The following is a 12,263-nucleotide window of genomic DNA, read 5'->3' on the forward strand; positions in this document are numbered from 1 at the left end:
TGGGAAGGCACACACAGCACACGCATTAAGGGCACAAAGTTGATGAGTAATTGCTCGGGGCAGGTTGGAAAGGACGCATAGTGAAGTGATTCAAGTGTGACACCGGGATTTTGCTTTCTGTGCACTTGGTTTTACTATTATGAGAAACAGCGGGGTGATGCAATACTGGATTTGTACAATGCATGGCTGACTGTGCGGGGGGAGGTTGGGGGGGCTCAAAAACAAACAACTGTAGGGGGCCGCTGACCTTTCGAAATAGGCAGAAATATCACCCATGTGGTCATTTCGTGGTGTTATCATTACAGAGTATTTTAAGCACAAAAAAACAATGAAATGAAGAGTCAGAAGTCTTAACCTTGTGCATGTATAGCGCATATACATGTCCTAGGAAGCCAAATACAAACCAATTGTAAAGTAAGTAACTTAATGCTTTATTTGTCATTGTACAATTGTACAACGAAATTGCGTTCAGGTGTTGGGTTAGTCCTGAGCCACTGCAACTGAGTGCGCCGCCACTGTGGGCCAACCTGCACATCTCCCTCCGCTTCACAACAGTCTTTCACCATCGCCTTGCCCCTTGGTGCCTCTTCAGTGTTACAGAAGAAGAAATTTGTAGGTCCCAAATGTTTTTCGCTCATAAGCTAGCTGTTTTTTTTCTTTTCAAAAGCTGTTTCCTTTATGGCCATTATGAACTCTGTGCTGTTAAAAAAAAAAAAATCCACTGAACCTCACAAAAACACAGCAAAGATGGACAAAAGTATCCAGTAAAACAATGTGGAACACAGAAACAGTTCGCAGGAAAAAGGTAAAAAAAAAACACCCAAAAAACGCTGCTGTTCCAAGAGTAAGGGAAGCTGCTGCTTGTTTATGTGTCGCCATGACGCCAAAACACCTAAAAATGTATGCTTAGCTGACCTGGCAGCAAAAATATTTTTCCTAGGATAGTTTGTAAACGGTGGACATTCATCATCCAATCAGAGACTAATTTAAGATTAGGCACCCGCCCACTATCCTTAAAGGGACTATAAGGAGTTTAAAAATGTCCCCCTACACGTTCCAGCCATGTCCTAAAGTGTAGAATGAGCTCAGACCTGTTCACCACAACTGCCTCTAAAATCCCGTACGGTCACTCAAAAATGTGTCACTTCGGCCCGAATTGCCGTCATGCACGAGCTTAATATAGAGGGTGCAGTTACACATATGGCCTGAGGTGGCAGTAGTGAGTATAAAATGGCGAACTTGCTTCCAGCCCCTTTAAGGTTAGTGGTTATAGGGCCAGGGTCAGGGTTAAGCTGATTGGTTGATATATATGACGTTTCACTCTCATGTCTTGTGACTGGTTGATCTACCAACTATCCTAGGATAAATATACTCGCGACTTGGCAATCCTTAAAGGTAATGACTGAAAGACAGAAATAATTTGTTTCGTATAAGTAAGTAATCGAATTACTAATAGCATAAACAAAATCTAGCATCAGATAAAGTCATCAAGGATTAGGTCTCTCCTTGGGCCTATTTAGATAAGGCATTGCCCCATAAGAAAATTCGCCCACTCATGATCAGGGCGACTGGCCTTCAGCAGGAGGACTAGCATATTGTGTATGTTTTGGGGTCAATGGAGGAAAGAGTCTAATCCAGACACACAGGGAGAAACAAACTCCACACAAAGGCTCACAAGGTCCGGACTGGGAACTTATTCTTCATATTATTTATAGCCTTCGATCATGTGCTATGATTACACAAGTCTTTTTTATTTTTTAACTTTTTGTGCTGAACAAGCTTCTCAAAAATCTAGTTTTATGGGCTACAGCGCGTCGAGTTGAATTGCATAAATGGCATGCGTGGTGCCAGCTCTTGGGCTTATTGATGCCTAACGATTTGGAGCAGACCCAGGGAATGTGCAGGTCCAGGGTGAGAGGGTTCGTTCACCTGTTCCCCGAGGGACAGGAAGCCCACTGGTGTGTAACAGGTGTGCACCACTTCAGAGCCATCAAAACAAATTCACAAAGACAGGGGTGGAGGAAGCGGGTGTAGAGCGCAGGCAAAATAGTAATTACAACGGACGGCGACAACTTTGGTTTTGGATGCTGATATACAATGTTTGGTACCAGAACTCAACATTTTCATGGAGACGAGCTTCAGATGTCCCACTCCCAGCGAAGTCACGGGTCAGGTCTGAGGAGAGGCGAGCCAGCTCACAGATAGCTTTAGACGTATTATGTCAACCCAAAAACATAACGTTAGTGGTTGCATTTCATTAGATTTACTTGTAGAAATGTTACACAGAGTAGCTTTAAGACGCAAATAAATAACGCCTGTTGGTAGAAGTATCCAAATGGGAAAGTAGAGAAATCAGTCGTGAAGTTTACGACTTCAATCAGAAGATTACGATCACCGCAGGCAGCTCAGAGCAAATGGAGCATGTTTCACGGAGGGAGGACTCCAGCCTCTGAATGCGCTGTGGTTCAAGATCATTTACTTCTCTCAAACAAAGAGATGCAAGAATAAAAAACACCTGCAAACATCTGGGGGGGATTAATGCGTGTGAGGAACAAAGAATCCTGGGATATTTGCACCGCTTTACGATCGGGTGTGTATGGATATTGGCACCTCATTAGCTTGGAATCAAGTGATGTGATGGACTTTACTATTTAAACCAACGGTTAATAAGGTTACATGTGCCCACTCCCAGTTGAGGAATGTTTTTTGTTTTGTTTTATTATAATACAAAATGTCCTGAATCCCCCACCCCCCAAAAAAAAAAAACTAACACATTTGCTTCACGTTTGGAAGGCCAGCTATTGTGCGATGTGACTTGCCAGGTTGTTGCACAAATGCTGCCAACCATCTTGCAAAATGTGAACGCTTCAGTGCACAAAAACATTTTTTCCTAACTTTCCAAAACCACACACTTTACTATCTGCTGATGCCACTCAAAACAGGCACCAGATGTAACCGCAGAACAACATTAACCAATATTTATCCCACATGATTTGTGAATTAAAACGGGAGAAAAGAGGCAAGAATACGCAAGCTAGTAGAGAAATGGCATGTATCGTATCTATGGCTTTATACGCCTGTATCTGTGAGTGTTATTGTGCAGGAGAGTGGAGGAAACACCTAGTTGGGTGTCATAACACAGCTGTGGCCTTTAGCTGCCAGAAAGCTCTCTCTTTAGTGCCTTAATGGAAACGTAAACATCCAACAATTGTAAATTAGTCCAACATGGCAAAGAAAAAAAGGGTATGGGGAATCTCTCAAAAGGACACAGGCCACGGAAGATTAAACTAGAAGATCGATGTGGGAAGAAGATGTAGTAAACACCTGCATTCAAAAAAATAACCAACCAGCAGATGTCCACTCACGCGACAAAAGAAGTGAGAAGTGCCTACCTTAGTTTCTAGTCGGATGAGCCGAGCACCGATGGTTGGATATTCTTTATCCTCGCCCTTTCCTGAAGAAAAACAACAACATTTATAACTTTGCACAATCAGCTTATTACTGATCCTTATTATAAAGATTTCTCAAACATTCAAGTCAAGACATTGTGTTCTATGCCAACATAGTAAAATACATCCCTGAAACAGCAGATATTCACTGAAAGGACTGTTTGTAAATATTTAAATACATAATACACAAGTTAGACACACAAGTTAGTGTCCCGACAACAGCGCACCGCAGCGGTAAACACACACAGAGGTGACATAAACACGTGTGCCCCAGGGATGGGCTCATATTTAGTCTGCTGTGTGGGCTGTGTATGTCGCACTCGTAAACATGAACATGACGTGACGAGTGATGTCTGTCTGTCAGATCCAGACAACGTTTTTTTTTTTCTTTTTTTTTACCTGGGAGAAACATTCCTGGTTTTCCCAGAGTGCCGTCCAACCTGGAAAAAAAGCACAGGGAGATCACACAGAGCACGAGACTAAAAAAAGGGAGGAGAGTCTAGTCAATTAGCTCAATAAGCTACAAATGATGGAGGTTCAAAGCGAGAACATTTGACGTCTTAGCTCCCGCCTTAACCGGGCACATTTTCTCCAGTGCGACTTTAAAGCGTCCTGAATAAAGCAGCAAAAAAGAGATGTAAATGAGAATGAAAACGCAGCAAAAAAAAAAAAGCATCACTTGCAACACTGCGTAATAACTTGTATCTACAGTGGGGAAAAAAAGCATTGGCCAAAATCCAATAAAAATACTTTTTTCCCCCACTGTATGTAGTATATACACAATGGAATAACATGTGTTAGTACTTTGGAGGTACATTATGTAATAACCCATAAGATAAGGCTTAAGGTTAGGGTTAGAGTCTTATGTCTTCTCAGTTCATTATACACCTCCAAACTACTGATACACATTACTCCATTGCATTATATCGTACTAAATTTGGCGGGTAAAACGTATTAAGAGTAGTGTAGAATAAAGTGTTACCGATTACAGATTGTTATTGTGAGCTGTGTCCCATAACAGATAAATTGTGTTAGTCGGTTGAAAGTTATTGATCAATGCCTAAAACAGAACAATGTGAGGAAATAAAGTCAGACTGAAACTTCAAATATTGAATAAAACAAATAAAAAAGGGTTCTTATAGCACACAAAGATGATATATGCAGTTTTTATGTATATGTAAAAGCTTTGGTTGAGACCATTGGGCAATCCCCTTCTTTTTGTGACTGAAATGAAAACAGCAAAGTCATAAATCAAGAGGCCATAAAGTCTCCCCATTGTGAAGAAAGGAGAATATTAAAAGGGCTAGCATACAAGGCGTCTGCATACTGATTTGGGCAAACAGTTTATTTAAATGGTATCTTATTGTTGAAATATAATTTATTGGTTGGTGACACTATTGCTTTCACTTCTGGGTAGCACGGTCTGCCACGCCCATTCGCCCTCTTTAAGATGCGTCGTAAATCTAAAACCTTTACCCATCACGGCGTTTCTGGTCCAAGATTAAGCCAAAGCAATGATTGAATTGAAGTTCAATGATGCACTCTTGTATTTATTTTCTTGTATGTATTTAAAGCCACGGCAGTCACATGTAGAGGCTTTGCAGGAGCAGTGTGTTGTGCACCTTCTCTGGAGCTCCTTGATGCGGACCATCATGTTGAGGTGGCCCTGGGAATACTGCTCGATCACATCCCGCACATCGTAGGGTTTCCGCGCTTGCTGCAAGTCCACGCACACAACACAAACACAAAAGCCATTGTCAGACAGCGCCACTGTTGGCTAGTCCCCCCAAAAACATCCCCAACCCAACCCCCCCCGTGGGTGCAATGGGTTCATTGTTAACCCCACTATGTGTGTGTGTGTGTGTGTGTGTGTGTGTGAGAGAGTGAATAGTGACAAGAGCATGGTCTGGAGAAAGCAATCGCGTTAAGGCTTTTTCACAGCTTTGTTTAGCGCGTCGGTGATACAAGCAGCGTCGCCGTGAACTCACTGAACTCTTTAGGGGTATCTTAGGTATACACATAACACAGCCTCGGCAGCTGACTTCACTTAGGGGCAGTAATTGAAAACACGCCCGGGGCTTGGAAAGTGTAAGAATATAGAACCCCTTTTGGAAAATAGTCTAGCATGAAATTGTATCTCAAACATGATTATCGTTTTAAGCACAATCCCCCTCAAAACGGTTGGGACTCTGTATAAATGTAAACAAATCTTAGTTACTACTCAACAAAAAACAAAAAATAGAAATTGCTCGCTTGTTGTCGGCCATTGAAGTATACATGACAAAAATGTCAAACAGATCGTTACATTTTTTTGAAACACCCCCCTCAGAAAATATCCAAAAATAGCTTTAATATGTCCTGAAATTGATCATGAGAATTAATATTGAGGATTTTTGCTTTGTGTCCATTGTCCGTGGGTGTTTACGTGAAGTGAATTCCTACAGGGCCCATGAGACCAGTGAAGTGGAGATCCCATGATACTCCTGAGACTGAGGAGGCATGCAGGTGCAAGTTACAGGCATTTTCACACAAATATGTACACTCACAAAAACAAGAACAGAGCAGAGCGGCAAAAACACAGCTGATTCGGAGACCCATCCCCCAATCCCCAAGCTAAAAGGAAAAAAAAAAAAAAAAAAACTCAGTGTTTTCGCGCAACCCACTCACAACATGCCTGTTTATGTCTGGCTCACTGTCTTTGTGTTTGTTTTTGACCTTTCAACTTGTGATTTTTTTTACTCACCTGAAACTTCCTTCTGGCCACAAAGTACTGCATTCGGCGGATGACCTTCACAGCAGACTTCTGTGAGTGGGACAACCTGCAACAAGAAAATATAGCACCCTATAACACGCAGCATATGAACTTACAACACAAAACCAATATTTCCAGTTTTGAGTTTGATGAAAATGAAAATATTTTAGATGTAATAGTTGGACCGGATTACACAGTCACAACAAACATTTGAAATGTGTTGCTGCCTTTAACATGTACAGATATTTTCATGAACCTTTGCAAACACCTTATCCCATGTTTACTACTGTTCACTTCTTGGAGAGATTTGGGAGTTTAGCTTTATTTTCTCAGTTCTGAATATTACATCTGGATCTAGGTCCCGACTGTAAGGGAAGACACAGTTTGCAGTGAGCTAAATCCCAAAACACAAGTCCCCCGGCTCCAAGCTGCACATCTGTGTCAACATTCAGTTCAAGTCCAATGGTGTGGAGTGAAAGACGAGAGCAGCCACCACTGGAACAACAGTAACTCCTATTCAACTTGGACTGTTATGGGACTGATGCTGCTCAATAAAGAAAAAACAGTCCTGGTTCAAGTGTAATTCACCACAATGATTATCAATTACAGGTATTCACACAAAATATAGGTCAAAAATAGGTGAGCAACAGCCAATAACTGGACCGGCTCAACACAAACTGGCTTGAACTTGGACTTCTCGCACTCAGGCCAACGACTTAACTTGGACTTGACTCAAACCGAACTTTAGCAGCTTGGACTTACAGCCCCACACTGGGACTACAACACAACCCCCTCCCACTCCTCACAGAGGTCCACGGAGTCAACAAGTCGCTCTGAAGTCTTAATTAGACCGAGGGGCAACAAAAGGCCTTAACAGACAATGCCCTGACATGGGAGCATAAAACACGCACATCAAAGGCTGGACTTTTTTCTTTTCTTTTTTTTTTTTTTCTTCCCCTGCCTGCTCATGCTATGGCAGGAAATGCGACACAAACAATACGACACCCGCAAGTGCATGGGGCCACGTACTCCATAGCGCATGAAGAAAAGGGACTATTTTCTCCCCCCCCCCCCCCTCCTGCTCCCGCTCCTTGCTTTGTGACTGAGGTTTGGGCATAATTGGGAAAGAAAACACATGTAGGAAGCAAAAAAACATGTGCGGTTTTTGATGGTTGTAGAGCTTCATACCGCTCGGCCTCCCGCTTCCTGACACCACACATGTTCGCACAAGAATAACACGGGGGGAGATTTTGTCTAACACTAAACCCCACGCCTTTGAGTTACATTAAACATTTGGCAACCAGAAACTCCGGGCAATGCGATTCTCACATCTCTTTGCTGAGGGTGCACTTCAAACATCGACTTGGTTTTGGCCCCCGCGCTGCACTGCACGTCCCCTTTTCTATTTTAGTGGGTTCTCAGTCTGTGGCACAGCTGAACAAGTGCGGTTTAACATAGGCTTCTTCTCCCGGCATTCAATTGAAGATGCCGATCTATTTTGTTTTTCAAGGCCCGGTTTAGTCCATGTTCTCTTTTTGTATAAAGTCCTTGCTTAAAGGGATTTTTCGGGATTTTTGATAGGGCCTCATTTCCTAGTTATCCAGACTGTTGTTGATTTCTGGAGATATATTCATTTATTTATTTATTTAATTCATGCAGTCCTTATATTTGAAGAGTTTAGTGGTGCTAGGGTAGTGCTAGGCTAGTGCATGTCTATGGTAACCAGTACCCTGCATTAAAAACAGTCTGACCCAAGCACAGTGCACCTGAGGCAGATCACTTATAACACCAGACTACCGATATAAATGTCTGTGTCAATTTTTGAAATATAACTGACCTTGGACCACATGACTTACCGCTTTCTGAGGGACTATTTTCAAGCAGATCACTCCGCGGCTGCGTAGCTTACAACCAGGAAGCTAATGCTGCTCAAATATAAGTTCTTTTAAATGCAAAATGGTAAAATAAAAAATTCAGTCAACACAGACATTTATATCTGTAGTCTGGTGTTGATTTGCCTCAAGTGCACTGTGCTTAGGTCAGACTGTTTTTAATGTAGGCTACTAGTTACCATAGACATGCACTAGCCTAGCACTAGCCTAGCACCACTAAACTCTTCAAATATGCATGAATTAAAAAAAAAAAAAAAACCATCCACAGAAATCAACAACACTCTGGATAACTAGGAATGAGGCCATATGTCAAAAATCCTGAAATATCCCTTTAATCTTATGTGGTTTTACTTCTTCACTCGTCCATATGCCACTTTAGCCAATTTTACAGATATTGAGGCAGTTAATATAAAAAGTATGATAATCCCAGTTCCGTTTCTAGAGTTTTATAAATATCAAATCTCGCCTTTTTTTTTTTCATCAATACATCCTCCATTATCCGGCGCCGCATGACTCAAACTGGGGGAGAGCTGCTTTTGTATGTTGTTCTCCATAGGATTAAACCCATTGCCAGGGTTCTGAACAGACAAACTATTCTTTATGAGGTCACCCTCTGAAGCCATGTAAAAGCTATTAAAAGAAGTGACAGATTTAGCCCTGCTGCCGTCCCCTGAAGTTCTTAATAATGTCTTTCATTTTTGGATGGTCACTTAGGCGTCGTCAACGGCAACCCTCTCACCCACACCCACCGCTATTTGGATCTTATTTTGGCAACGAATAAACGCTCAAGTAATGAAAGTCAATGTACTGGAGAGTATTTATAGAGGAATATTTGTCACTAAACAACGCCGGAAAAGATGTTGTAAGGCCATTGATAACGATATATATATAAACTATATTCACTACTATGTTCTTCTGTGATAGTCATCCATGTTTGATAGGATGATACAAATTGGCATACTTAAAAAATAGACATAAGTGTTTGAGTTGTCCGGGGCAACCTCACACTGCCACCTCTGCCATGTCTCTTACTTTGGCGGGGATCTTTCAATTTCCTGTGCTTCCATGGGGTTTGGTAATAACCTCAAACTGAAGAGAAAGGATCCTCAGACATCAATGTGCCGAGGTCGGACACCAGCAAGACTGCGGCCTGTGCGCGCAAGATAAGCTTTATGACTAGCACTTTGGACCTTCAAAGAGTTTCTTCTCAAAAAACAGACATCCTTTTATCATATCTTTTGGAGGGATAAGACCACTGCATTCTTCCAGTCATGTTTGATCTAAAAGTGATGGCATGCCAGCGGGTGTCGTGGTAGGAATCGCGAGGGCACGCTGCTTAAGACGCAACTCTCCCACTCAATGAGGCTTTCAAATGAATGGCCTTCAATGCAAAGTGCTCCCATGTGGATTCTCTCGTGCCGAAATGAAAATAGAAGGAGATTAAAGAAATGTTTCAGGACATAAAGGCTGCGTTAAGCCCTCTGAGACAGTAAATCTTGTGTTGAAGAAGTACGCAATTATTAAGCCTCCAAAACCGCAGCGTATATTTTGTTTACTTAATTATACTTGGATAATTAAAGCGCTGGGGTTGGTGGCGTTCCACAAGCTTCTGCAACATGAATGTTTTTGAAGTCAAAGACAACGTCATAATCTTAGGATTATGACCTGGCGTATTTGCAATAAAGTGACGTAAGAAAATTGCGCTTAACTGAAGACTGCTGGATCTCAACTGGTCCAATAGTGGCATACAATTGTGACCTATATTACTTTAGGATAGCAGCGGATAGCATTCGTGCTTCACAGCTAGAAGGTCCCGGGGTTTGACTCCCACGTGGACGGGCCCTTTCTGTGTGGACTTTGCATGTTCTCCCCGTGTCGGCGTCGCTTTCCTCTGGGTTTCCTCTACAGTTATCCTTTACTATTAACTATGGATATCTGTGTATACAAACAGTAAATTACTAACGTCACATGTCAAAAACAACAGCTGGTTGCGGTTTTTGAAACATGCCAATGTAGACATATGTGTCAAACTGACACTCACAGCGCTATAGGGTGCTAACTGCTCTGCTATAGTTTTCTCAATCTTTACTGTTCGGAGAGACAGCCAGGAAAACTACAATCACTGAGTATACTGCATACAACACAGCAATATTTACTGGTCTTCTAGCAATTGAAAAATATCATGTAAGTGTATGACACCTTCTGTGCATATGGCAGTAGCGCTCTAGCCTGGTACGCAAGACACCTCAACAAAGAGAAAGAAGTGAGTATGGCTAGTCAGGTTAGTAGCCCTCACCAAGCCATGTTATTTTCCACTTCTGCAAATATTACATGCACGCAAACAAAGATCTGAATCAGGAAAAGTTCATGGATCCCGAGGAGTAATTGTTATTTTGTTTACAGGCTTAACAGATTCTAATATACTTAACGCTGCAAGTACATTTAAAAGAATAGGCCACCGTTTTTCCATACTGAGATATGTTCTTACCCAAGCTTAGACGAGTTGATGCGTACCTGTCTTTACATGTGCGCTCGGTCACACAAAAAAGGAACATGTTGTTTGCAAGTAGCCTCTCCTCTCGTCTATGGACCCAAACGGGGGTGAAGTTAGAAGCGACCAAGCTCTTCCACATTTTCCAGCGTTTTTATCCGCTTAGAAAACCAACATGTTTAATTTTGTGTAACTATAGATCATGTAAAAGCTCACGTAACTGTATTTAAATAGGGAAAACGTGAAAGAGCTTGGCCGCGTCTAACTTCACCCCCGTTTGGCCCCATAGAGGAGAGGAGGAGAGGTTAAATGCTAACAACATCTTTGGTCTTTGTGCGTGACTGAGCGCATGCGTAAAGACCAGACAGCTACGCATCAACTCGTCTAAGCTCAGGTAAGAACATATCTCAGTATGCAAAAACTGTGGCCTGTTCCTTTAAATCACTACAGTGCCTATATCATAAATGCAAAAACCCAGCAAAACAATAGGCGGCTGGTTAATAATTACCACCTGACACATTTCGCCTGTTGTGGCCAGCTCTGGCTGTTTCTGTTTCTCATTGCCAGTTCAATAGAGCCTCATCAAGACAAATGCCGCAGACAATAGTGGACAAAAGCCACATCAAAGACCAGAGAGTGCATTAGGAGCTGATGACACAGAGGGAACAGAGAGACTGTAGTGTTTGAAGTGTGTGGGCCATGACCGACAAGCACAGAGCCCTGGCTGGACTTTACAAGTTGTCACTCTGCAAGCTGCAAATGACAAAGATAACAGGAGATTATAATAGAGACGTAGAGCTTAAAGTTTGGATTAGCATCCAAATATGACGAGCATTGCCAAGGTGGTAATACATAACTAGCACCAGATCATATTTATAAAGCCAATCTCCACGTGAAAAGCTTTATAACAAGGTCTATTATTCCACACATTTGCACAACACATTTACACTCCCGTCAACACAGGCACAAGGAGAGGAAAATGCTCTTGCCCAAAGACACAACAACAGTATGCGAGGATTGTACCGCCACCATTGGGCTTGTGAATGCTGCAGCAGCTGCTCCACACAGTTAGTGAAAAGTATTTGTTGACAACCATCTGATCCAACTATCAGTTTAATGTTAAATGAATTTCTTGGAATCTAATTATCTCCCACCACATTAAGAGAAGCTTGGAGCATGCACACTTCACTAATGTGCGTGAACTCTTTCTGACACGAGGACTCGAAAAGCCTTTGGACTTGAACAAGTAGTTGTGGTTAGCCAGCAGATCCAAGTATTTTCAAAAGGGCGACACAGGAAACAGTGGTTAGAATAACAATAAATACATGTCTAGACCAGGTAATCTTTTGGTAACAATTGGGGTGTTAAACGTAATTAGCCAGGAAAAGTACTAGCCGTTAATGGCTTTATCTAAGTGTTTGAATCAAGGCGTGGCACTGTGTGCTTTAGTGATAGCATCAGGGCAAACAGTTCTATACAGTTTTATTGAAAAGGTACGACATGAAACTGTAGCTTGAACTGGAGGGTGGGAGTAAGAGTAGTCCTCAGGGCAAAAAGCATTTCCTTAATATAGAAGATTAATATAGCTGCTTTTGAATTATACATTTGTTTATGTAAACCCATTCTTATTATAATATGACAACTCAAATCAACTTAGTTTATTCACAGAGCAACTTTCA

At 41.9% G+C, this 12,263-nt stretch overlaps 1 protein-coding gene across 1 annotated transcript in view; it reads right to left on the minus strand.

Moving 5' to 3' along the window:
• The window catches only part of kcnq1.2 (potassium voltage-gated channel, KQT-like subfamily, member 1.2), a gene marked incomplete at its 5' end in the record, with an annotated part of 130,010 nt that overhangs the window by 47,447 nt on the left and 70,300 nt on the right, over positions 1-12,263 (minus strand). Inside the window, 4 exons of the mRNA XM_079567323.1 lie at positions 3,393-3,454; positions 3,849-3,889; positions 5,072-5,166; positions 6,193-6,268. Coding sequence (XP_079423449.1) covers positions 3,393-3,454; positions 3,849-3,889; positions 5,072-5,166; positions 6,193-6,268 — 274 coding nt within the window. The remainder of the gene's footprint in view (positions 1-3,392; positions 3,455-3,848; positions 3,890-5,071; positions 5,167-6,192; positions 6,269-12,263) is intronic.

The sequence above is a fragment of the Gobius niger genome (genome assembly GCF_951799975.1).
Source record: "Gobius niger genome assembly, chromosome: 12".
Taxonomy (NCBI): domain Eukaryota; kingdom Metazoa; phylum Chordata; class Actinopteri; order Gobiiformes; family Gobiidae; genus Gobius; species Gobius niger.